We start from the raw sequence: 27,647 nt of genomic DNA, 5'->3' as shown, positions 1-27,647 counted from the left end.
ACTATATTCAAGAAACATGAAATCAATTTATAGTCTTACCCACAAGGTATGAGAAAACCCAGTTCACTATGTGGAGGTTGGTATGACTATCTCCATTTGATAGACAAGGAGACTGATGCTCAAGAAAGGCAATGCATAAGCTCAAGCAAGACAGCTGGAACGTTCTATGGTTTTCTGACTCCTGATAAGAGGGTCCTTTGCACTGAATTCACTGCTTTTCTGTGGCAATTTTTGGTCCTTACTGAGGTCTAAAGTGATCACACAAAGCTTCAAAACCATGTAGTCTCAAGATGAAAATGGCTTAGCTAGGTTTCCGGTACCATCCTTGAAACAGCCAGAATGGAGGAAAGACTACAAAATGATCAAAGAGAGAAAAAGCATTGTAAAGCCAAGGCAAACTAAAACAACCACTTGTTGAGTAGTTGGTCCTTTATGAGTATCGTCTCCTATGGTTACTGGGCCATCTACGGTGCCTACTAATGAGTCAGTCTAATGTTTTTCTAAATTGCCTATGTCTTGAAAACTGCATGGACAATCTTTAAATGACTGGCTAAGAAGATGCTTAAACTAAATGTCTCTAAAAGGTCAGTGTAGAGAAATTCATTTTGTCAATCTCATCGTTTTGAGGGAAGAATATGGAACTTTCTAATGAATACTGGGGTCAAAAGCAATGTATCTTTTGCATTGTAACTGTTAGGTTGAAATTATAATGTTGAGACTATTACCACACCCAGGATGAAAAGCTTTAATACAGAAAACTTCCTAGTCTTCTTGGAACACACATCCTGGGAAAGAAACATGCTGCTGTAAATGATGATACAGTAAATGGGTCTCTCCATTTGCTTTGCCATTTGAAATTTAAAATGAGTCCCTTTGCAGCTTTCTGTCATTGGACTTTACAAACAGAAAGGGATATTTAGAAACATATACATATGTGTGTGTTTGTGTGTGTATACAATATTCACTATTTGGGTGATGGGTTCACTACAAGCCCAAACTTCACCATTAGGTAATATATCCATGTATTATGTACCCCCTGAATCTATTAAAAAAAAACTAAAATGAGTTATTGTTTCTTTGTCCATCTTTGTCTACCTATCCACTCTCACATTCCAACCAAAATGCTGCTTATTAGGGTTCTATCCCTGAACTAAATTTAGTAAAGTCATGCAATTCCATGGTTTCAACTATCTTCGATATGTTAATAATAATTCCTAACTCTGTCTCAAGGCCTACTTTTGTTTTTCTTTTAGAAACAGGGTCTCACTCTGCCGCCCAGGCTGGAGTATAGTGACGCAATCATGGCTCACTGCTGGACTCAAGGGTCCTCCCACCTCAGCCTCCTGAGTAGTTGAGACTACAGGTGCATGCCATCAGGCCTGGCTAATTTTTTTTTTTTTTTTTTTTTCATAGAGACAGGGTTTTGCCTTGTTGCCTAGTCTGGTCTTGAACTCCTGGACTCAAGCGAGCTGCCCTCCTCAGCCTCCCAGAGTGCTGGGATTATAGGCATGAGCCATGGCATCTGACCTACTTCTTTTCTGAACTTCTTTAAGTACTAGTTTATGAATATTTTCCCTTGGGGGTCCCAAGGCACCCCTATATTTGTATGTTCAAATAAAACCTCATTATCTCTTCTGAAATCTCCTTCTCCCACTATTCTTGTCCAAATGAATGTCATTATTCATCTCACAGTAATGCAAGAAATTTTAAGATAACCATTTGTAATCATGCATTCATCCACTCATTTCTAAGTATGATGCTGATGCTAACCTTAAGGACTTCTTAACATTGTAGCTGACACATAATTTCTACATTACTATGATTAATTCTATAATAGAGGTATGTTCAAAGTATTACTACCATATAGCAGAAGTGCCATTTTTTGGCTTAATGGGCCAGGGCTAGCTTCTCAAAAGAGGTGGCATCTTCATATTTTTAAATGAATTCATTAAGGTAGACAAGGCCCAAGGCTGAGGTAGATAGAAGCTAATTCTACCTCTAAAATAGTCCTAAATCCTTCTTGCTCCCACTCTAATTGTTATTGCTATAGTTTGGTCAAGGTCACATCCTATCAGGCTAAGTTACTGTGTGATATTAGAAACAAGGCCTGACCTGAGTCTCAGCCTCTTTATATCTACCCCACTAGTAAAGTTGGTTCCTTCATATATGGCTAAAGAATGTTTTCCTTCAGTTTAGAAGTGTTCTATTCTTGCTTTTTTTTTTTTCTATTGTACTTCTCCTGTTACCTCATTTGAGATCAATTATTCAACATTTTAATTCTGTTGTCTATCCTTCACATCTCGTCTTCTTGCTAATCACATTTGTGATAACCTTTGTCCTTTCTCTCTGCTTTCATTGTGATTAATAATCAACTGCTTTCTCTTGAGATATATTCCAAATAATAAATGCACAAAACTTAAGTGTTTGGTCTGACAAGTTTTGAAGACCACATAAATCTACATAACCATCAATAAAAACAAGATATAGAACATACTCATCATCACAGAAAGTTCCCTTGTTTTCTATCCAATCCTTTCCTATCTCCATCTAAAGGAAATCATTCAAAGTGTTCTCTTTTATATCTGTCTCTGGCTAAGCATGATGTTTTTGAGATTTATTCATGTTGGTGCATGGGACAACAATTCCTTTCTTTTTATTGTTGATTAGTATCCTACTGTATGAATACAGGTTGAGCATGACCAACCTGAAAATACAAAATCCTCCCAAACCCAAAACTTTCTGAGTATCAACATGATGCTCAAGAGAAATGCTCATTGGAGCTTTTCGGATTTTGGATTTTCAGATTTGGGATGTTCAACTGGCAAGTATAATGCAAATACTCAAAATCCCCTCCCCACCCAAATCCAAAATCCAAAACACTCTGGTCTCAAGCATTTCAGATTAAGGCATACTCAACCTGTATGCTATGATTTGTTTGTTCCTTCTCTTGTTGATGGATGTATATGTTATTTACAGTCTTTGGTTATTATAAATAAGACTGCTATGAAAATCCATGGGAAAGTCTTTTTGTGAACATGTGTTTTCATTTCTATTGGGTAAATACCTAAGAGTAGAATTGTTGAGTCATAGAATAGATGTGTTTAAATTTACAGATTGCTAGAGTTCTTCAAAGTGGTCATTTCATTTCATTCTCCCAGAAACAATGTATTAGATCTCCAGTTGTTCTATATCCTTACCAACATCTGGTATCATCAATCTTTTTTATTTTAGCCATTTTATTGGATTTGAAACAGTATCTTGGTATAATTTTATTTTGCATTTCCCTGATAACTAACATACTGAACACCTTTCCATGTGCTAAGTAGTTATTTGTGTATCTTTCCATGTGTTAAATAGTTATTTGCATATTTGTATCCAAAGAAATCTTTCCCCATTCCATGATTGCAAAGATATATATAGTCCCATATTTTCTGCTAGAAGTCTTATGGTCACAACTTTTGTGTTTAGATCTATGATCCATCTCAAATTAATTTTGTATATAACAAGAGGTTACTTTTCTTCCATATGGATATCCAGTTGTTCTAGCACCATTCATTAAAAGAACTTTCCTTTCCCTATTAAATTAATCTGATCCCTTGATCAGAAATCAACTGACGAGAGGTTGCTAGAGGTTGTGGGGGAAGGAGGAATGATAGATGGGGTTATATGATACTGTACTGATGAATACATGTCATTATACATTTGTCAAAATCCGTAAGATATTTAACACCAAGAGTGAACCTTAATGTAAACTATGGACTTTAGGGCGATAATGACATCAATGTAGGTTCACTGACTGTAACAAATGTACCACTCTAATGAGGGCTACTGGAGGCTGTACATATGTGTGGCCAGGGGGTTTATGGAAATACTCTATAGTTTCCACTCAATTTTGCTGTGAACTTTAAAAACTGCTCTAAAAAATTGTGTATGTTTTTTTCAAAGCCTAAGCAGTTCCCCCACCCCAAATAATTGCGTATTTGTGTGGGTCTATTTCTGTGCCCTCAATTCCATTTTGACCTATTGATCAATCTTATACCAATACCAGACCGTCTTGATTAGCATAACTCTGTAGTAAGTCCCCAAATCAGGCAAGTCCTCTGACTTAATTCTTTTTCAAAATTGTTTTGGCTGTGTTAGAGCCTTAACTTTTCCATATAAATATCAGAGCTGACTTGCAAATTTATTTCTAAAGCCTGCTGGGATTTTGATTAGGATTGCATAGAGTCTATAAATTAATTTGGGGAAAAATAATGTTTTAGCAATATTGAGTCTTCTGATCCATGGATATTATATACATCTCCGTTTATTTAGGTCTTTAATTTCTCTCGATAATGCTTTATAAAGGTGTTGCTTTACTTTCATGAGATTTACTCAGAGGTATTTGATATTTTCTGATGCTTTTTATAAATGGTATTGTTTTTTAAATTTTGATTTCTATTTGTTGCTATACATAGCGATACAACTGATTTTTGCGTAAGTTATATTTGTATATTCAAACCTTGCTTAAATCTTACTTATCAGTTCTATTAAATAGTCATCTTTTTCTTGGTAGATTACATAGTTTTCTATACGTGCAATCATGACACTGCAAATAACAATAGTTTTATTTTGTCCTTTACAAACTTTATGCCTTTTCTTTTTCCGCTTCTTACCGAATTAGCTAGAACTTTCAATACAATGCTGAATAGAAGTGATGAGGGTAAATAGTCTGTGTATTCCTAATCTTAAAGAAAAAGTGTTTATTATTACGTATGATTTAGCTGTTTTTCCCATCTATTCCTAATTTGCTGTTTATTTTATTATCATGAAGTGGTGTTACATTTTTTTTCATTTTTTCTGCATCTACTAAGATGATCATAGTTTCCTTTTGTTGAGGTCAGTGCCAGGAGATAATCCTCAAAAGGTCTCACATTTTTGCATGTCTTGTGAGCAGATGAACTAACAGACTGACAGCTTTTGTTCTAGACTGTTTTCCAGACTGTTTGTATAGGGAATGGTCTTGGAAAATGGTGATGATGTCTTCCTTTAGAGCAAAGGTCAGGTATGTTGGCTGTGCAGTATAGTAAAGATAGTGTCTACCTCCCAGGCAAAGGTTGAACAGGTCTATTTTTAGCCCATTTTAAAGATTGGGGTTTCCTAAGATTGTGGGGTTTCCTCAGCTGTGATGTAAACTCACTGCACGTGCAGCATCCATCTGGGCCCACCCTGTGTTGTTTCTGTGGGACCTGGGGGTAAGAAAAACTGATGAGAACATAAAGTTCAAATTGCTTGCTGTCTGTGAGTAATGAGGTCCCTTGTCTCTGACTAGGAGTCTTGTATCTTTTGCCAGCATCCATTAAACTGTGTGGGCTAACTTGTTAGCTTGTAAAAAGGGTAAAATCTATGAACTTTCATGGTTCTTGATAAGTTAATATGGCAATTTCTAAATGTTAAAACTAACCTTGCATTCCTAGAATAAATCTCATATCGTCATGATCCTTTTATATATTGCTGAATTTAATTGCTAATATTTTGTTAACAATTGCTACATTTATGTTCACAAGGAATGTTGATCTGTAATTTTCTTTTTTGGAATATCTTTGTCAGATTTCAGTATTAAGGTTATACTGGCATCATAAAACAAGCTGGCAAGTATTCCCTCCTCTCCCTTGAGAGAGTTTGTGTACGATTGCCATTATTTCTCCCTTAAATGCTTTGTAGAATTTAGAAGTAAAGCCATCTGTACCCAGAGTTTTCTTTGTGGAAAGTTAAAGAAAGTAGATTTCTGTTCTGGTGGAATAACATCAATTTACTGTTCAAATAGCTCAGAAAACCTCAAGCAGAATAAGTACAATGGGAACTACACTGAAGCTGATCATGTCAAACTGCTGAAACTCAAATATAAATAAAAAATCTTGAATGCAGCTGGAGGAAAAAAAAGACACAACCTACAGGGGAAAAACGACATAAATGAAGGCCAATTTCTTATAAGAAACGATGGAAGCCAGAAGACCATGGAATGACATCTTTTTTTTTTTTTTTTTTTTTTTTTTGAGACGGAGTCCCGCTCTGTCACCCAGGCTGGAGTGCAGTGGTGCAATCTCAGCTCACTGCAAGCTCCGGCTCCTGGGTTCACGCCATTCTCCTGCCTCAGCCTCTCCGAGTAGCTGGGACGACAGGCGCCCGCCACCACGCCCGGCTAATTTTTTGTATTTTTAGTAGAGACAGGGTTTCACCGTGGTCTCGAGCTCCTGACCTCGTGATCCGCCCGCCTCGGCCTCCCAAAGTGCTGGGATTACAAGCGTGAGCCACCGCGCCCGGCCGGAATGACATCTTTAAAGTGCTTAAAGGAAAAAAAAATTGTCAAGGATAGAAAAGAACAGTTATTGGCACAAGAAAGGGATGCCCTCTCTCACCGCTCCTATTCAACATAGTGCTGGAAGTTCTGGCCAGAGCAATCAGGCAGGAGAAGGAAATAAAGGGTATTCAATTAGGAAAAGAGGAAGTCAAATTGTCCCTGTTTGCAGATGACATGATTGTATATCTAGAAAACCCCATTGTCTCAGCCCAAAATCTCCTTAAGCTGATTAGCAACTTCAGCAAAGTCTCAGGATACAAAATTAATGTACAAAAATCACAAGCATTCTTGTACACCAATAACAGACAAACAGAGAGCCAAATCATGAGTGAACTCCCATTCACAATTGCTTCAAAGAGAATAAAATACCTAGGAATCCAACTTACAAGGGATGTGAAGGACCTCTTCAAGGAGAACTACAAACCACTGCTCAATGAAATAAAAGAGGATACAAACAAATGGAAGAACATTCCATGCTCATGGGTTGGAAGAATCAATATCGTGAAAATGGCCATACTGCCCAAGGTAATTTATAGATTCAATGCCATCCCCATCAAGCTACCAATGACTTTCTTCACAGAATTGGAAAAAACTACTTTAAAGTTCATATGGAACCAAAAAAGAGCCCGCATCGCCAAGTCAATCCTAAGCCAAAAGAACAAAGCTGGAGGCATCACGCTACCTGACTTTAAACTATACTACAAGGCTACAGTAACCAAAACAGCATGGTACTGGTACCACCACAGAGACATAGATCAATGGAACAGAACAGAGCCCTCAGAAATGATGCCGCATAGCTACAACTATCTGATCTTTGACAAACCTGACAAAAACAAGAAATGGGGAAAGGATTCCCTATTTAATAAATGGTGCTGGGAAAACTGGCTAGCCATATGTAGAAAGCTGCAACTGGATCCCTTCCTTACACCTTATACAAAAATTAATTCAAGATGGATTAAAGACTTATATGTTAGACCTAAAACCATTAAAATCCTACAAGAAAACCTAGGCAATACCATTCAGGACATAGGCGTGGGCAAGGACTTCATGTCTAAAACACCAAAAGCAATGGCAACAAAAGCCAAAATCGACAAATGGGATCTCATTAAACTAAAGAGCTTCTGCACAGCAAAAGAAACTATCATCAGAGTGAACAGGCAACCTACACAATGGGAGAAAATTTTTGCAACCTACTCATCTGACAAAGGGCTAATATCCAGAATCTACAATGAACTCAAACAAATTTACAAGAAAAAAACAAACAACCCCATCAAAAAGTGGGCAGAGGACATGAACAGACACTTCTCAAAAGAAGACATTTATGCAGCCAAAAAACACATGAAGAAATGCTCCTCATCACTGGCCATCAGAGAAATGCAAATCAAAACCACAGTGAGATACCATCTCACACCAGTTAGAATGGCCATCATTAAAAAATCAGGAAACAACAGGTGCTGGAGAGGATGTGGAGAAATAGGAACACTTTTACACTGTTGGTGGGACTGTAAACTAGTTCAACCATTGTGGAAGTCAGTGTGGCGATTCCTCAGGGATCTAGAACTAGAAATACCATTTGACCCAGCCATCTCATTACTGGGTATATACCCAAAGGACTATAAATCATGCTGCTATAAAGACACATGCACACGTATGTTTATTGCGGCACTATTCACAATAGCAAAGAGTTGGAACCAACCCAAATGTCCAACAACGATAGACTGGATTAAGAAAATGTGGCACATATACACCATGGAATACTATGCAGCCATAAAAAATGATGAGTTCGTGTCCTTTGTAGGGACATGGATGAAACTGGAAAACATCATTCTCAGTAAACTATCGCAAGGACAAAAAACCAAACACCGCATGTTCTCACTCATAGGTGGGAATTGAACAATGAGAACTCATGGACACAGGAAGGGGAACATCACGCTCCGGGGACTGTTGTGGGGTGGGGGGAGGGGGGAGGGACAGCATTAGGAGATACATCTAATGCTAAATGACGAGTTAATGGGTGCAGGAAATCAACATGGCACATGGATACATATGTAACAAACCTGCACATTGTGCACATGTACCCTAAAACCCTAAAGTATAAAAAAAAAAAAAAATAAAATAAAGGAATGTTTACCCTTAAAAAAAAAAAAAGAAAAGAAGTTATGTGAGAAATTAATATGAAACAAACTAGACTTCAAAGCAAGGAGTATTTAACACCAATAAAGAGGAATAATAATAAAAAGGCCATTTGAAAGACATAACAGTCTAATAGAGTTTCAAAATACATGAAGCAAAATCATACTAATTACATGGAGACAGATTCATAGTCACAGCTGGAGATTTTTAACACTCCTATTTTGCTAATTGTTAGAACTGGAAAAAAATTAAGAATATAGAATTATGTTGTTCAGTACAGTAGTCGTTAGCTTTATGTGTTTACTTAAGTTTATTTGATAGAATTTGCTCTTTCAGTCCTTTCAACGATTTTGTAAGCACCTAATTCTCTGTTTTATATCCTTTTCTGCTTAAAATAGCTACAATGGCTTCATTTTCTACAACTAAATCCAGACTGATACAATGACTGACAAACAATGCTCAACCCCACTAGTGATAAAGTCAGTGTAATGAAGATGACAAAAACAAAACATTGCATAGCTATCAGACTGACAAAAACACTAGCAAGGATATGGGGAAATGGAAACTGCAATTTTTTTGATGATGGGAACTAAAATTGGTACAATTACTTTAAAGAACAACTTGGTGTTAAATTGTTGAATATCTTTGTCAGATTTTGGTTTTAAGGTATCAACTTTTTTGGTATTTGGTATAAATTTTTGTCAGCAAATATTTAACAGTATTTTCTGATAAAAGTTGAACATGCATTTATTATATCATCCATAAATTACTCCTTTAGGTATATATTTTCATCTCTCAGTTTGGCTAAGGTTTAAAAAGAATGATGATACCCAATACTGTCTAGGTTGAGGGTACAAGGACATACTCATGGGTACTCTTTGTGTAGGTCAATCTGGCAATATGGATCAAAATTCTTAAGGTATATTCTCTGACCCAGAAATTCTACTTTTCAACATCTATCATAAGAAAATAATCAACTGTATGAAAACAGAAAAAAAAAGGAAAAGAGGAGCATACCAAGATGTTCAGTGTTATCTGAAAAAGTAAAAAACTAAAATACACTTATATGTGTAATAATAGGTTACCTGAAGCAAATCATTCCTAAGTAGTGAAATATTTGGAAAACCAGTAAAAATTAATTTACAAGTTTCTATGGACTTGAAAAAGTGAATTAAAAAAGTATATGATATGTTGGCTGTGGTGGCTTGCACCTGTAATCCCAGCTACTCTGGAGGTTGAGGCAGAAGGACTGCTTGAGGCCAGGAGGTGAGTTACAGTGAGCTATGATCATGCCACTGCACTCCAGCCTGGGTGACAGCACACACACACCCTGTCTCTAAAAAGATAAAAAATAAACTTTAAAAAAGCACATTTCTTAAATGAGTATTTATAGGTATTATATTTAAATAAAATAACTACATATATATACACTAAAAAACAAAAACCCAGTAATGATCTTTGGGTGGTGGAATTAAAGATAGTCTGTGTGTGTTAAAAAAACAAAAAGCAAAAAACTGTACTCTTCTGTGTTTTCCAAATTATTTTTGTCATTGAGCACATAGTAATTTCATAATTAGAAAAAAGAACTTATTTTAAAAGATGGTGGTAGAGAGACAGATACATCATCTCCTGCTGCAAGACAGCTTGAACACCTGAAGTAAAGAAATAGCAACGGAGTGAGGGTGAGAGTTTTGAAAAATATTTACAAGGCAGGATCAATAGGTGCTGGAGGATTAACTGGATATTGGTTTGGTAAAAGACAGAGATCTAGCTTAAGTAACTTAATAGGACATTGCTGTCATTGATAAGGTCAGAGGACACAGGAAGAGGAGCTCCTTTGGGTGGACAGATAATGTATTAAGCTTTGAACGATGGAGTCTGAGGTACCTGTGGTACATCCTGGTGGCTAGATATGTGGTCAGGGTGTGGTGGCCAGGAAAGTGCTAGGCTAAAATTTCTCCTTGAATACATGTCTTATGTTTGATAACTTAGATTCTAAAAGGCCGGTGGCCAGGTGTGGTGGCTCATGCCTGTAATCCCAGAACTTTGGGAGGCTGAGGTGGGCAGATCACGAGGTCAAGAGATCGAGGCCATCCTGGCCAACATGGTGAAACCCCGTCCCTACTAAAAATACAAAAATTAGCTGGGTGTGGTGGTGCGCACCTATAGTCCCAGCTACTAGGGAGGCTGAGGCAGGAGAATGGCTAGAACCCGGGAGGCAGAGGTTTCAGTGAGCCAAGATCGCGCCTCTGCACTCCAGCCTGGTGACAGAGCAAGACTCCATCTCAAAAAAAAAAAAAAAAAAAAAATTCAGAGATTAATGTGGTCAAGGGATGTCAGCAAGATGAATTAGAGTTGCCTGGTGGTTGTCACCCTCCACCCCAACAGGAAGTGACCAAAACAACAAGCAAATAATGATATTTTGACTGTAGTGACTGAAGAAGTACACTGGAGAATACTAGAGGGGCAGCAAAATCTCTGTGGAACATTAAAGCCCAGGATACCACCACAGACAGAGGAGTAAGGCATCCTGCCTCTGCCACACTGTCTTCCCTGCTGGGATTAGCTCAGAGTCAGGCAGGGATTCTTACAGGGAAAAAGTAAGCTGGAGATTCCCAGCAGTCCTCACTGCCACCACAAATGCCAGCAAATCTTGCTACAGGAGAATCTCTCAGTACTCATAGGACCCAAATCTAGTTTGGAGAGTAGCTGGGGATTTGTAAACCTGAACTCTCTCAGAGCAGGATCCCATGTTGGGCACTCCCCACCTCTGTAACCTAAGTTGTCACACCACAGATCATCTTGGAACCAGACCCACTGGTAGAGTATGTCCTGCCCTGGGGGCCAGTAGCAACTGACTCTCTCCATCTTTGAGGCCCTGCCATTTCACCATGTTCACATGGGTGCTTGCATCACTATAACTGTAGCTGGCTGGATCCTAGGCCAGACAAAATTACTGAGATGCCAGTGTCTGAACCCAGGTGGCATCCCACCCAACAATGGAACAGGCAAACCTGCACTGTGGTGGAGCCACCGAACAGCTGGTTGGCCTGCTGTGCCTGCATCTGGCCTGAGAGCTGGACCAGTGATGGCCCTGCCTCCCCAGAGAGACTACTGCATAGCCACATAGCTGGCCACACCTGCACATGCCTGAACCCAGTCTTGAAGCCAGCCTGGTTGTGGCTGCTGCCTTCCTGGGGAATCTGCCAGATAGTGTCTCAGACCTCTGCACGAACATGTACCTGGCCCAACAACCAGCCCAGTGCCACTGCCCCTAGGCTACAATGTCTGTGACTATTCAAATTCCTGCAGCCCAGGCTACCGAGGCAAACACAGACATTGCTGATGAGAATTACAGTTGAAGAAACTGTACATAGACCATGCCACTAAGTCCACTCAGAACCAAAGCCAACACACCATACCCAACCAACACCCTAGGACCCACCTACAGGTGGCAGGAGAATCACTTGAACCCAGGAGGCAGAGGTTGCAGTGAGCCGAGATTGCACCATTGCACTCCAGCCTGGGCAACAAGAGTAAAACTCTGTCTCAAAAAGAAAAAAAAAAGAAAAGAAATGAAAAAAAAAAAAAAAAACCCAGGATCTTGAAGTTTTCACTGCTGAATTCTGCTAAATGTTTAAAGGACTAATACCAATTCTCGGCTGGGCACGGTGGCTCATGTCTGTAATCCCAGCACTTTGCGAGGCCAAGGTGGGCAGATCATCTGAGGTCAGGAGTTTGAGACCAGCCTGACCAACATGGAGAAACCCTGTCTCTACGAAAAATACAAAATTAGCCGGGTGTGGTGGTGCACGCCTGTAATCCTGGCTACTTGGGAGGCTGAGGAAGGAGAATCGCTTGAACCTGGGAGGTGGAGGTTGTGGTGAGCCGAGATTGCGCCATTGCACTCCAGCCTGGGCAACAAGAGCAAAACTCTGTCTCAAAGGAAAAAAAAAAAAAAAAAAAGAACTAATACTAATTCTCAAACTAAACCTCTCAAAATTAAAGAGAAAGGAACTTATTTTATGAGGCCAGCATTTCTCTGATTTCAAAACCAGACAAACATGTAACAAAAGAAAATTACAAGCCAATATACTTCATGAACACAGATGCAAAAATTCTCAACAAAATACTAACAAACTAAATTCACTAGCACATTAAAAAGATCATTCACTGTAATTAGTGGGGCTCATCTCAGGGATGAAAGGATGGCTTAACATATGGAAATCAATAAATGTGATACACCACATTAACAGAAAGAAAGACAAAAACCTTATCATTTCAAGAGACACAGAAAAACAATTTGACAAAACTCAACATTCTTTCATTGAAAAAGCTCTCAACAAATTCGGTATACAAGGAACATACTTCAACACAATATAAGTCACTTAAGACAAACCCACAGCTAATGTCATAAGATCAGAAATGAGACGAGGATGCCCACTTTCACCCCTCTATAGATGTTTTTTCCTTTTTTTTTTTTTTTTAATAGAGACAGGGTCTATGTTGCCTAGGCTCATCTCAAACTCCTGGACTCAAGATCCTCTTGCCTTAGTCTCCTGTGCTCCTGAGTAGTTGGGACTACAGATGCACACCACTATACCTGGCACATGATCTTACATACAGAAAATCCTAAAGACTCCACCAAAAAATTCTTAGAATAAATGAATTCAGCAAATTAGCAGGATACAAAAATCAACATACAAAAATCAGTGGTATTTCCATATATTAATAATGAATGACCTGAAAAAGAATCAAGAGAGCAATTCCATTTACAATAATAAAAATAAGATACCTAGGAATAAACTTAACAAGATAAAATATCTCTACATTGTTAACTATAAGAAGAAATCTTTTTAAATTATACTTTAAGTTCTAGGGCACATGTGCACAATGTGCAGGTTTGTTACATATGTATACATGTGCCATGCTGGTGTGCTGCAACTGCTAACTCACCATTTACATTAAGTCTATCTCCTAATGCTATCCCTCCCGGCTCCCCCCACCCCATGACAGGCCCCGGTGTGTGATGTTCCCCTTCCTGTGTCCAAGTGTTCTCATTGTTCAATTCCCACCTAAGAGTGAGAACATGTGGCGTTTGGTTTTTTGTCTTTGCCATAGTTTGCTGAGAATGATGGTTTCTAGCTTCATCCATGTCCCTACAAAGGACATGAACTCATCCTTTTTTATGGCTGCATAGTATTCCATGGTGTATATGTGCCACATTTTCTTAATCTACTCTATAATTGATGTACATCTGGGTTGGTTCCAAGTCTTTGCTATTGTGAATAGTGCCACAATAAACATATGTGTGCATGTGTCTTTATAGCAGCATGATTTATAATCCTTTGGGTATATACCCAGTAATGGGATGGCTGGGTCAAGAGGTATTTCTAGTTCTAGATCCCTGAGGAATCACCACACTGTCTTCCACAATGGTTGAACTAGTTTACAGTCCCACCAACAGTGTAAAAGTGTTCCTATTTCAACACATCCTTTCCAGCACCTGTTGTTTCTTGCCTTTTTAATGATCGCCATTCTAACTGGTGTGAGATGGTATCTCATTGTGGTTTTGATTTGCGTTTCTCCAATGGCCAGTGATGATGAGCATTTTTTCATGTGTCTGTTGGCAGCATAAATGTCTTCTTTTGAGGAGTGTCTGTTCATATCCTTCACCCACTTTTTGATGGGTTTTTTTTTTCTTGTAAATTTGTTTGAGTTCTTTGTAGATTCTGGATATTAGCCCTTTGTCAGAGGAGCAGATTGCAAAAATTTTCTCCCATTCTGTAGGTTTCCTGTTCACACTGATGGTAGTTTCTTTTGCTGTGCAGAAGATCTTTAGTTTAATTAGATCCCATTTGTCAATTTTGGCTTTTGTTGCTATTGCTTTTGGTGTTTTAGACATGAAGTCCTTGCCCACGCCTATGTCCTGAATGGTATTGCCTAGGTTTTCTTCTAGGGTTTTTATGGTTTTAGGTCTAACATTTAAGTCTTTAATCCATCTTGAATTAATTTTTGCATAAGGTGTAAGGAAGGGATCCAGTTTCAGCTTTCTACATATGGCTAGCCAGTTTTCCCAGCACCATTTATTAAATGGGGAATCCTTTCCCCGTTTCTTGTTTTTGTCAGGTTTGTCAAAGGTCAGATGGTTGTAGATGTGTGCTATTATTTCTGAGGGCTCTGTTCTGTTCCATTGGTCTATATCTCTGTTGTGGTACCAGTACCATGCTGTTTTGGTTACTATAGCCTTGTAGTATAGTTCGAAGTCAGGTAGCATGATGCCTCCAGCTTTGTTCTTTTGGCTTAGGATTGTCTTGGCAATGTGGGCCCTTTTTTGGTTCCATATGAACTTTAAAGTAGTTTTCTCCAATTCTGTGAAGAAAGTCATTGGTAGCTTCATGGGGATGGCATTGAATCTATAAATTACCTTGGGCAGTATGGCCATTTTCACAATATTGATTCTTCCTATCCATGAACATGGAATGTTCTTCCATTTGTTTGTGTCCTCTTTTATTTTGCTGAGCAGTGATTTGTAGTTCTCCTTGAAGAGGTCCTTCACATCCCTTGTAAGTTGGATTCCTAGGTATTTTATTCTCTTGGAAGCAATTGTGAGTGGGAGTTCACTCATGATTTTGCTCTCTGTTTGTCTGTTATTGGAGTATAAGAATGCTTGTGATTTTTGCACATTGATTTTGTATCCTGAGACTTTGCTCAAGTTGCTTATCAGCTTAAGGAGATTTTGAGCTGAGGCAATGGGGTTTTCTAAATATACAATCATGTCATCTGCAAACAGGGACAATTTGACTTCCCCTTTTCCTAAATGAATACCCTTTATTTCTTTCTCCTGCCTGATTGCCCTGGCCAGAACTTCCAGCACTATGTTGAATAGGAGTGGTGAGAGAGGGCATCCCTGTCTTGTGCCGGTTTTCAAAGGGAATGCTTCCAGTTTTTGCCCATTCAGTATGATATTGGCTGTGAGTTTGTCATAAATAGCTCTTATTATTTTGAGATATGTCCCATCAATACCTTTATTGAGAGTTTTTAGCATGAAGGGCTGTTGAATTTTGTCAAAGGCCTTTTCTGCATCTATTGAGATAATCATGTGGTTTTTGTCTTTGGTTCTGTTTATATGCTGGATTATGTTTATTGATTTGCATATGTTGAACCAGCCTCACATCCCAGGGATGAAGCCCACTTGATCATGGTGGATAAGCTTTTTGATGTGCTGCTGGATTCGGTTTGCCAGTATTTTATTGAGGATTTTTGCATCAATGTTCATCAGGGATATTGGTCTAAAATTCTCTTTTTTTGGTTGTGTCTCTGCCAGGCTTTTGTATCAGGATGATGCTGGCCTCATAAAATGAGTTAGGGAGGATTCCCTCTTTTTCTATTGATTGGAATAGTTTCAGAAAGAATGGTACCAGTTCCTCCTTGTACCTCTGGTAGAATTTGGCTGTGAATCCATCTGGTCCTGGACTTTTTTTGGTTGGTAGGCTATTAATTATTGCCTCAATTTCAGAGCCTGTTATTGGGTCTACTCAGGGATTCAACTTCTTTCTGGTTTAGTCTTGGGAGGGTGTATGTGTCCAGGAATTTATCCATTTCTTCTAGATTTTCTAGCTTACTTGTGTAGAGGTGTTTATAGTATTCTCTGATGGTAGTTTGTATTTCTTTGGGATCGGTGGTGATATCCCCTTTCTCATTTTTTATTGTGTCTATTTGATTCTCCTCTCTTTCCTTCTTTATTAGTCTTGCTAGCAGTCTGTCAATTTTGTTGATCTTTTCAAAAAACCAGCTCCTGGATTCATTGATTTTTTGAAGGGTTTTTTTGTGTCTCCATCTCCTTCAGTTCTGCTCTGATCTTAGTTATTTCTTGCCTCCTGCTAGCTTTTGAATGTGTTTGCCCTTGCTTCTCTAGTTCTTTTAATTATGATGTTAGGGTGTCAATTTTAGATCTTTCCTGCTTTCTCTTGTGGGCATTCAGTGCTATAAATTTCCTTCTACACACTGCTTTAAACGTGTCCCAGAGATTCTGGTATGTTGTGTCTTTGTTCTCATTGGTTTCAAAGAACATCTTTATTTCTCCCTTCATTTCGTTATTTACCCAGTAGTCATTCAGGAGCAGGTCGTTCAGTTTCCATGTAGTTGAGCAATTTTGAGTGAGTTTGTTAATCCTGAGTTCTAGTTTGATTGCACTGTGGTCTGAGAGACAGTTTGTTATAATTTCTGTTCTTTTACATTTGCTGAGGAGTGCTTTACTTCCAACTATGTGGTCAATTTTGGAATAAGTGTGATGTGGTGCTGAGAAGAATGTATATTCTGTTGATCTGGGGTGGAGAGTTCTGTAGATGTCTATTAGGTCTGCTTGGTGCAGAGCTCAGTTCAATTCCTGGATATCCTTGTTAACTTTCTGTCTTGTTGATCTGTCTAATGTTGACGGTGGTGTGTTAAAGTCTCCCATTATTATTGTGTGGGAGTCTAAGTCTCTTAGTAGGTCTCTAAGGACTTGCTTTATGAATCTGGGTGCTCCTGTATTCGGTGCATATATGTTTAGGATAGTTAGCTCTTCTTGTTGAATTGATCCCTTTACCATTATGTAATGGCTTTCTTTGTCTCTTTTGATCTTTGTTGGCTTGAAGTCTGTTTTATCAGAGACTAAGATTGCAACTCCTGCCTTTTTTTGTTTCCATTTGCTTGGTAGACTTTCCTCCACCCCTTTATTTTGAGCCTATGTGTGTCTCTGCACGTGGGATGGGTCTTCTGAATACAGCACACTGATGGGTCTTGACTCTTTATCCAGTTTGGTAGTTTGTGTCTTTTAATTGGAGAATTTAGCCCATTTACATTTAAGGTTAATATTGTTATGTGTGAATTTGATCCTGCATTATGCTGTAAGCTGGTTATTTTGCTCGTGAGTTGATGCAGTTTCTTCCTAGCATCGATGGTCTTTACAATTTGGCATGTTTTTGCTGTGGCTGGTACCGGTTGTTCCTTTCCATGTTTAGTGCTTCCTTCAGGAACTCTTGTAGGGCAGGCCTGGTGGTGACAAAATCACTCAGCATTTGCTTGTCTGTAAAGGATTTTATTTCTCCTTCACTTATGAAGCTTAGTTTGGCTGGATATGAAATTCTGGGTTGAAAATTCTTTTAACAATGTCGAATATTGGCCCCCACTGTCTTCTGGCTTGTAGAGTTTCTGCCGAGAGATCAGCTGTTAGTCTGATGGGCTTCCCTTTGTGGATAACCCGACCTTTCTCTCTGGCTGCCCTTAACATTTTTTCCTTCATTTCAACTTTGGTGAATCTGACAATTATGTGTCTTGGAGTTGCTCTTCTCGAGGAGTATCTTTGTGGCCTTCTCTGTATTTCTTGAATTTGAATGTTGGCCTGCCTTGCTAGGTTGGGGAATTTCTCCTGGATAATATCCTGCAGAGTGTTTTCCAACTTGTTTCCATACTCCCTGTCACTTACAGGTACACCAATCAGATGCAGATTTGGTCTTTTCATAGTCCCATATTTCTTGGAGGCTTTGTTCATTTCTTTTTACTCTTTTTTCTCTAAACTTCTCTTCTCGCTTCGTTTCATTCATTTGATCTTCAATCACTGATACCCTTTCTTCCAGTTGATAGAATCGGCTACTGAAGCTTCTGCATGCATCACGTAGTTCTCATGCCATGGTTTTCAGCTCCATCAGGTCACTTAAGGACTTCTCTACATTGGTTATTCTAGTTAGCCATTCGTCTGATCTTTTTTCAAGGTTTTTCGCTTTTTTGCAGTGTGTTCGAACTTCCTCCTTTAGCTTGGAGAATTTTGATCGTCTGAAGCCTTCTTCTCTCAACTTGTTAAAGTCATTCTCCATCCAGCTTTGTTCCATTGCTGGTGAGGAGCTGCGTTCCTTTGGAGGGCGAGAGGCGCTCTGATTTTTAGAATTTTCAGCTTTTCTGCTCTGTTTTTTTCCCATCTTTGTGGTTTTATCCACCTTTGGTCTTTGATGATGGTGACGTACAGATGGGGTTTTGGTGTGGATGTCCTTTCTGTTTGTTAGTTTTCCTTCTAATAGTCAGGACCCTCAGCTGCAGGTCTGTTAGAGTTTCCTCAGGTCCATTTCAGACCCTGTTTGCCTGGGTATCAGCAGCGGAGGCTGCAGAATAGCAAATATTGCTGAAGAGCAAATGTTGCTGCCTGATCATTCCTCTGGAAGCTTCGTCTCAGAGGGGTACCCAGCCGTGTGAGGTGTCAGTCTGCCCCGACTAGGGGGTGCCTCCCAGTTAGGCTACTCGGGGGTCAGGGACCCAGTCAAGGGGGCAGTCTGTCCGTTCTCAGATCTCAAACTCCATGCTGGGAGAACCACTACTGACTTCACAGCTGTCAGACAGGGACATTTAAGTCTGCAGAGGTTTCTGTTGCCTTTTGTTTGGCTGTGCCCTGCCCCCAGAGGTAGATTCTACAGAGGCAGACAGGCCTCCCTGAGCTGCGGTAGGCTCCACCCAGTTCGAGCTTCCTGGCCGCTTTGTTTACATACTCAAGCCTCAGCAATGGCAGGCACCCCTCCCCCAGCCTCGCTGCTGCCTTGCAGATCAATCTCAGACTGCTGTGCTAGCAATGAGTGTGGCTCCGTGGGCGTGGGACCCTCTGAGCCAGGCGTGGGATATAATCTCCTGGTGTGCCATTTGCTCAGCTGGAAATGCAGAAATCACCCATCTTCCGTGTCACTCACACTGGGAGCTGTAGACTGGAGCTGTTCCTATTTGGCCATCTTGGAACCGCCCAAGAATTTTTTTTATAAAAAGAAAGAGGGCACAAATAAATGGAAAAATATCCTGTGTTCATGGATTAGAATAATTAATATTGTTAAAATGGCCATACTACCCAAAGCAATCTACAGATTTAATGCAAACTCTATCAGAATACCAATGACATTCTTCACAAAAACAAGAAACAATCCTAAAATTCATAGGGAACCAAAATAAAACAGAGCCTGAATAGTCAAAGCAATCCTGAGCAAAAAGAACAAAGCTGGAGGCATCATATTAATTGACTTAAAAACGTACTACAAAACTATAGTTATTAAAAACACCATGGTACTGGTATAAAAACAGATACATAGACCAATGGAACAAAATAAAGAGTCCAGAGATAAATTCATGCACTGACAACCAACTTATTTTTGGTAAAGCTGCCAAGAACATGCAATGGGGGAAATGAGAGTCTCTTCAATAAATTGTGCTGGGATAATTGGGTATCTACATGCAGAAAAATGAGACTTGAACCCTACTTCTCACCAATACAAAAACCAACTCAAAATAAGTTAAAAATGTAAATGTAAAACCTGAAACTATGAATGTACTAGAAGAAAACACAGAGCAAATGTTTCACAAGATTGAGTCAGGCAAGGAGTTTAAAAATAAGATCTTAAAACCACAATTAACATATCAAAAAAATAGATAAAGGGGATTATATCAAACTAAAATGCTTTTCCACAGCAAAGTTAACTAACAGAGTGAAGAGACAACCTGCAGAATGGGAGAAAATATCTGCAAACTATACATCTGATAACAGGTTAATATCTAGAATATATACAAAACTTAAATAACTCAACAGTAAAAAAACTAAATAACCCAATTCAAAAAGGGACAAAAGATCTTAACAGACTTTTCTCAGAAGACATACAAATGGCCAACAGGTATATGAAAAAATGCTCAACATCACTAATCATCAAGGAAATGCAAATTACGACCACAATGAGATACCAGCCCACTCCAGTTACAATAGTTATTATCAAAAAGACAAAAGAAGATGCTGGGTACAGTCACACATGCTTCTAATCCTAGCACTTTGGGAGGCTGAGGTGGGAGGATTGCTTGAGCCCAGGAGATCAAGACCAGCCTGGACAACATAGTGAGACCCTGTCTCTATAAAAATAATTTAAAAATTAGCTGGCGGATCACCTGAGGTCAGGAGTTCGAGATCAGCCTGGCCAATATGGTGAAACCCCATCTGTACTAAAAATACAAAAATTAGCCATGAGTGGTACCAAGTGCCTGTAATCCCAGCTATTCGGGAGCCTGAGGCAGGGGAATCACTTGAACCCAGGTGGCAGAGGTTGCAGTGAGCCGAGATCGCATCACTGCACTCCAGCCTGGGTGACATGAGCAAAACTCCATCTCCAAAAAAAAAAAAAAAAAAAATTAGCTGGGTATGGTTGTTTGCACCTGTAGTTCCCATCTACTTGGGAGGCTGATTTTGGAGGACTGCTTGACCCTGGGGGGTTGAGGCTGCAGTGAGCCATAATCATGCCACTGCACTCCAGCCTGGGCAACAGTGTCTCAAAAAACAAAACAAAACAAACAAAACAAAAAAGACAAAACAAACATTGGTGAGGATATAGAGAAAAGGAAACACTTAAACACTGTTGGTGGGATTGTAAACTAGTATAGCCATCATGTAAAAGTATGGAAATAGAACTACTGTATGATCCAGCAATACCACTGTTGGTTATAAATCCAAAGAAATGAAATCAGCATGTCAAAGAGGTATCTACACTCCCATGTTTACTGCAGCACTATTCAAAATAGCCAAGATATGCAGTCGACCTAAGTGTTCTTCAGTGGATTAAAGGATAAAATGTGGTATACACACATAATGGAATACTATTTAACCATAAAAAAGAATGCAATCTTTCTTTTTTACAACATGGATGGACTTTGAGGTTTGTTACAACATGGTTGGACCTGGAGGTTTTTATGCTAAGTGAAATAAACCAGGCACAGGAGGACAAATACTGCATGATCTCACTCAAGTGTGTAATCAAAAAAGAGAAGTTGAAGTTGGTATCCAGAAGCAGAGAGTATACTAGTGGTTACCAGAGGCTGAGGTGGGGGTGGGGGAAGAAGAGAGGAGGAAGAGAGGTTGGTCAATGGGTACAAGGCTACAATTAGATAGGAGGAATAAATTCTGGTGTTCTACTGCATAGTAGAGTGACTATGGTTAACAGTAAAGTGTTGTATATTACAAAATCCCTAGAAGAGAGGCTTCTGAATGTTCTTACCACAAATGACAAATATATGAGGTTATGAACACAATAGGTATCCTGATCAGATCATTATACAATATATATACAAAAACATCAAAATGTACTCAGTAAGTTTGTATAGCTACTGATATGGTCTGGCAGTGTCCCCACCCAAATCTCATCTTGAATTTCCACGTATTGTGGGAGGGACCTGGTGGGAGGCAATTGAATCATGAATCAGGTCTTTCCCATGCTGTTCTCATGATAGTGAATAAGTCTCACGAGATCTGATGGTTTTTTATAAAAAGGAGTTCCCTTGCACAAACTCTCTCTTTGCCTGCCACCATCCACGTAAGTTGTGACCTGCTCCTCCTTGCCTTCCACCATGATTGTGAGGTCTCCCCAGCCATCTGGAAATTTAAGTCCATTAAACCTCTTTTTCTTTCCAAGTCTTGGTTATGTCTTTATCAGCAGTGTGAAAACGGACTAATACAGTAAATTGGTACCAGTAGAGTGGGGCTCTGCTAAAAAGATACCTGAAAATGTTGGAAGTGACTTTGGAACTGGGTAACAGGTAAAGGTTGGAACAGTTTGGAGGGCTCAGAAGACAGGAAAATGTGGGAAAGTTTGGAACTTCTTAAGAGACTTGTTGAATGGCTTTGACCAAAAATGCTGATAATGATAAAGACAATGAAATCCAGGCTGAGCTGGTCTCAGGTGGCAATGAGGAAATTGTTGGGAACTGCAGCAAAGGTGACTCTTGCTGTGTTTTAGCAAAGAGACTGGCAGCATTTTTCCACTGCCTTAGAGATTTGTGGAACTTTGAACTTGAGGGAGATGATTTAGGGTATCTGGCAGAAGAAATTTCTAAGCAGTAAAGCATTCAAGAGGTGACTTGGGTGCTGTTAAAAGCATTCAATTTTAAAAGGGAAACAGCATAAAAGTTTGGAAAATTTGCAGCCTGACTATGCGATAGAAAAGAAAATCCCATTTTCTGAGGAGATATTCAAGCCCACTGCAGAAATTTGCATAAGTAACAAGGAACTGAATGTTAATCCCCAAGACAATGGGGAAAATGTCTCCAGGGCATGTCAGAGGTCTTCATGGCAGCCCCTCCCATCACAGGCCTGGAGGCCTAGGAGGAAAAGATGGTTTAGTGGGGCAGGCCCAGGGCCCCCCTGCTCTGTGCAGCCTAGGGACTTGGTACCTTGACTTCCAGCCACTCTGGCCATGGCTAAAGGGGCCAAGATACAGCTTGGGCTGTTGCTTCAGAGAATGGAAGGCCCAAGCCTTGGCAGCTTCCATGTGGTGTTGAGCCTACAGGTGCACCGAAGTCAAGAACTGAAGTTTGGGAACCTCTGCCTAGATTTCACAGGATGTATGGAAATGCCTGAGTGCCCAGGCAGAAGTTTGCTGCAGGGGAGGGGTCATCATGAAGAACCTCTGCTAGGGCAGTGTGGAAGGGAAATTTGGGGTCAGAGCCCCCACACAGAGTCCCTACTGTGGCTCCACATAGTGGAGCTGTGAGAAGAGGGCCACTGTCCTCCAGACCCCAGAATGGTAGATCCATTGACAGCTTGCACCACATGCCTGGAAAAAACTGCAGACACTCAATGCCAGCCCATGAAAGCAGCCAAGAGAGGGGCTATACCCTACAAAGCCACACAGGCAGAGCCGCCCAACATGATGGGAACCCACCCCTTGCAACAGTGTGACCTGGATGTGAGACATGGAGTCAAAAGAGATCATTTTGGAGCTTTAAGATCTGACTGCCCTGTTGGATTCTGGACTTGCATAGGGCCTGTAGCCCCTTTGTTTTGGCCAATTTCCCCTATTTGGAATGGGTATATTTGCCCAATGCCTGTACCTCCATTGTATCTAAGAAGTAACTAACTTGCTTTGGATTTTACAGGCTCATAGGCAGAAGGGACTTGCCTTGTCTCAGATGAGATGTTGTACTATGGACTTCTGAGTTAATGCTGAAATGAGTTAAGACTTTGGGGAACTGTTGGGAAGGCATGATTGGTTTTGAAATGTGAGGACATGAGATTTGGGAGGGGCTGGGGTGGAATAATATGGTTTGGCTGCATCCCCACCCAAACTTCATCTTGAATTCCCATGTGCTTTGGGAGGGACCTGGTGGGAGGTAACTGAATCATGGGGGCAGGTCTTTCCCGTGCTGTTCTTGTGATAGTGAATAAGTCTCAAAAGATCTGATGGTTTTACAAAGAGGAGTTCCCCTGCACAAGCTCTCTCTTTGCCTGCCACCACCCATGCAACACATGACTTATTCCTCCTTGTGTTCTGCCATGATTGTGAGGCCTCCCCAGCCATGTGGAACCCTCCTTTTTTCTCAGCCTTGGGTATGTCTTTAACAGTAGTGTGAAAACAGACTAATACAGTTACAATGTGCCAATTAAAAAAATTAAAAATGAAATAAATTCAGATGTCTAATAGTAAAGTAAAATTAGTTGGATATGCTGTAAAAGTCTTTTTAAATTTTTGACACGTCCTTCTACAGTGTCTGGCACAAAATTAGTACGGGTGGCCATACTTTGAATTGAAAAATATTTCCAAGAATGGCTTAGATGCAGAAACTTGACTGAAACAAATAAAATAATAAGAATAAATACTGTAATGATCTCATGTCTCTTAGGTATCTTCCTACCTCTCCTATGCCAGATAAGGGGAAGGAAGGGACAGATATCAGAATCTGCTCCTGCTCTGCTTCAGGGATACAGCCAGAGAACAGCTCCAAAGACTGTACTAGAGCCCTTTCTACTCAATTTCACAACTGACAAAAATGCCCAGATTGTAACAGGGAGTGGAGTGAGACTTCTTGTCAGTTCATATCTGGGAAGGTGAGAAGGCAAGTATGAAAATGATTAGCAAAAAAAAAAAAAAAATGCTTTGTCTGCTAAACTAGGCAGATGTGAAATATGGTTTGCGGTTTTACACAGTCTTCACCAAGCCAAATAACAATGCATTATCTGTAAGAAAACAATATTCAACAACAGTGGTTCAAATCAGAGAAAGACTGGCATGGTATTTTTTGAAGCAGTATGGTTGTCAATCATCGTTTTTAAGTCACATGAGTTATTTGGTTTGGCAGATTACCACCTTCCTAAAGGAGGAAGGTATTAGGGGGAAAATACCTCCTAAAGGAAGGTATTAAAAGAAGAATTTGGTAATTATAATAATATATGTGAAAATGTATGTATTTCCCCCTGGAAGGCCCACTGGAATTGCGATGAAGCATTTGAATGGGTCTTCCGCTTCATCACAGCTAAGGCATGTGGCTGAGTTGTCTGGATGACAAGCATGCAGGGTTGCTGCATCACAGGGTAGCCCAAGGGAGAATACAGGGACAGAATGACATTCGTCAGCAGAGAGGGCAAACTCTACAACGACCAAAAGGACATGGGGAATTGAATGGGATCACGCAACTGAGAGAAAGGCCAGGGAGGCTAAAAGTCAAGTGCTGTAAGATAAATGGTTGTGGCCCAAAGGGCCTGGTGCTCTCCAGTAATAAATACACTGAGGAAAGAGGACAGGCAGATAGAAGGGGTAAGTGAACAAAGTAATCAAGGGTAAGGAAGCTACTGAATGAAACAACTGTTCCCAAGAAAGCACTGCAAGAAAGCAGAAGAAATTTATGAACTGTAAAAGAAGCAAATACAGAGGAGTGCATTCTTGTTCTCCTGTTAACCAACCATAAGCTTCAGAGAGCAACAAATTGCATGGATTTGGGGAGCCAGAGATCAGTGCAGAACACAGAAGAGGTGCTGATAGATGGAACAGGTAATTGATTAACACCAGATGAAACTGTTGGGAAATAAAAAATTAACGAAGGTAAATGAGTTCAGATGCCAAAGTAGGAGTAAATTTCCCTGGAGAGAAGGTGACCTTAGAAGGAAACAGGGCTGACCTTGAACAGGTGTCAGAAATTGTCACATTTGTGTAGTGGAAAGCATACAGGTGTTGGGAGTCAGTCCAGCTAGACATGAGTTCCAGTCTCAGCTCTCCTACTTACTTTTAATCTTATTTATTACATAACCTTGGGCTAAGTACTTAACTTCTCTGAGCAATTTCCTCACCTACAAAGTTTGAGTTAGAAATATTACACTTACAGGGCTGCAAAGCCTCTACTACAATACCTTACACTTAAAGGGGTTACTATACTATACTATAGGTATAACCCTATAAGGTTAACCTACTAGGTGTAAGGTATTATACTATAATGGGTACTCTATAAATGGTAGCTATTATTGTTGTTTTAAGTCTGAACCGAATTTATAACCAGAGATGAACTGAGATAGGGGAATTCTCAGAAATTCCTTCAGTTGGAAAGAGTTGACATCAAGAAACTTGTAAAAGCTCTAGCAGAACACATTCTAACATCACATATCTAAATATCAAGAAAAGCCAGGTGCGGTGACTCACACCTGTAATCCCAGCACTTTGGGAGACGGAGGTGGGCGGGTCATTTGTGGTCAAGAGTTCGAGACCAGCCTGGCAAACATGGTGAAACCTTATCTCTACTAAAAATACAAAAATTAGCCAGGCATGGTGGCATGTGCCTGTAATCCCAGCTACTTGGGAGGCAGAGGCAGGAGAATTGCTTGAACCCAGGAGGCGGAGGTTGCTGTGAGCAGAGGTTGCGCTGCACCACTGCACTCCAGACTGGGTGATAGAAAAAACAACGGCAACAACAACAAAAAAACAACCAAGAATGATACCTGAGCTCTACCTATATTACTTTTCATTAAAATAATTTTCTTTCTGTCTACAAAACTGTTTTAAAAAATCCATTGTGCTCTTCCGTGTTTCCAAACTGTGTTTATCATTGAGCATGTATTCCTTTCATAATTAGGAAAAAGAACTTATTTTTAAAAGGTGGAGGAGAGACAGACAGACATGCTGTCTGCTGCTGCAAGAGCCTGAATATCTGAAGTAAAGTATTAATAGCAGTAATGGAGTAAAGGTGATAAATCTGAGAAACATTTACAAGGTATTCTTGGTATTCTCTACCAGGAATGTGTGAATGGCATTGTGAGAACCACTGCCATCACATGGGCCTTGAGATTTAAATTATTTTAATATAGTTTTTTAACAAAGAACAAAGTTTTAAGAACTCTAGCAATTTTACCTGATAAGGTCCTGAACTCGATTGTTAAAAGGATCACCTTGTGAGGGTTTGTTTTTCATTTCCTGTGTTGGTATTTTTGGGGTAGCTGGCTGGCAGTTTCCATCTGGTCGATTGGCAATCAGGCAGCCCAAAACCACAGCACTGACTTTGAGAAGTCCAGTTGTCAAGCCTTCAAAAACTTGTTTATTTGTATTTTTTCCCAAAATAGTATTATTTTCATCTGGAACATAAACCTAGACGAAAAAAAGGAACAGTAAATATGTTTCAATAAAACCACCAAAAATGGGCAGAGTTTAGAACATTTCTGGAATCATAAGTAATTTTGACAATCTAAAATGTTCAAGAGTGTTGTTGGCTCTGAAATCAGACTGCAAGTTCAAATCTGAGCTTTACCCTCAGTACCTGATGTCCCTGGATAAGGTTATTATTTCAAAATTCCAATTTCTCATCTATAAAACAAGGATAATGAGAGTACCTGTATCGTAGAATTTTTGTGATTATTAAATGAGCTGATACATATAAAATGCTCAGAACATGCACAGGCACACTGTAAGTATTCAATACTTAATAAATTATATTAAAACTTTAAATGAACTCAGAAAACAGATAAAATGACAGCACTGTTTCTTATTACAGTGTATTAAAAAATATCTAACCTGAATTCCTCTATCAGGATGAAATTTGCATTTCCTATTACAAAATGGCAAAATAGTTCTTTCCCTAGTACATAATGTCACACTCAGCTCTCTTTGTGTATAGTTTACAAGTAACGTGGTTATTAAACGTTGGAGCTTGGACCATGGCTCTGCAGTATATGATCTGAGACAAGTTCCTTGCTTTCTGTATCTCCCTAGCTCCCAGGACAACTCTGAAGTTCAACTAAGAAGATGAATGGGAAAATATCTGGTAAAATATTAAATTCCACAAATGTACTTACTTGGTGACAACCAGCCTTTGCCTCATTTTCACTGTTTATCTGTATCAGTTCTACCAAAGATAGAGGAATAAATGATCA

At 39.6% G+C, this 27,647-nt stretch overlaps 1 protein-coding gene across 14 annotated transcripts in view; it reads right to left on the bottom strand.

Moving 5' to 3' along the window:
- SCAPER (S-phase cyclin A associated protein in the ER) overlaps nt 1-27,647 on the bottom strand; it is a 581,035-nt gene that overhangs the window by 61,622 nt on the left and 491,766 nt on the right. For all 14 annotated transcript variants that reach the window (XM_055277642.2, XM_063638678.1, XM_055277646.2 and 11 more), the window contains one exon: nt 26,633-26,865. In XM_055277642.2, coding sequence (XP_055133617.2) covers nt 26,633-26,865 — 233 coding nt within the window. The remainder of the gene's footprint in view (nt 1-26,632; nt 26,866-27,647) is intronic.

Source organism: Symphalangus syndactylus, chromosome 5 (genome assembly GCF_028878055.3).
Source record: "Symphalangus syndactylus isolate Jambi chromosome 5, NHGRI_mSymSyn1-v2.1_pri, whole genome shotgun sequence".
Lineage (NCBI taxonomy): Eukaryota > Metazoa > Chordata > Mammalia > Primates > Hylobatidae > Symphalangus > Symphalangus syndactylus.
Note: the sequence above shows the minus strand (reverse complement) of the source record. Positions and strands in the feature narration are given on the sequence as shown.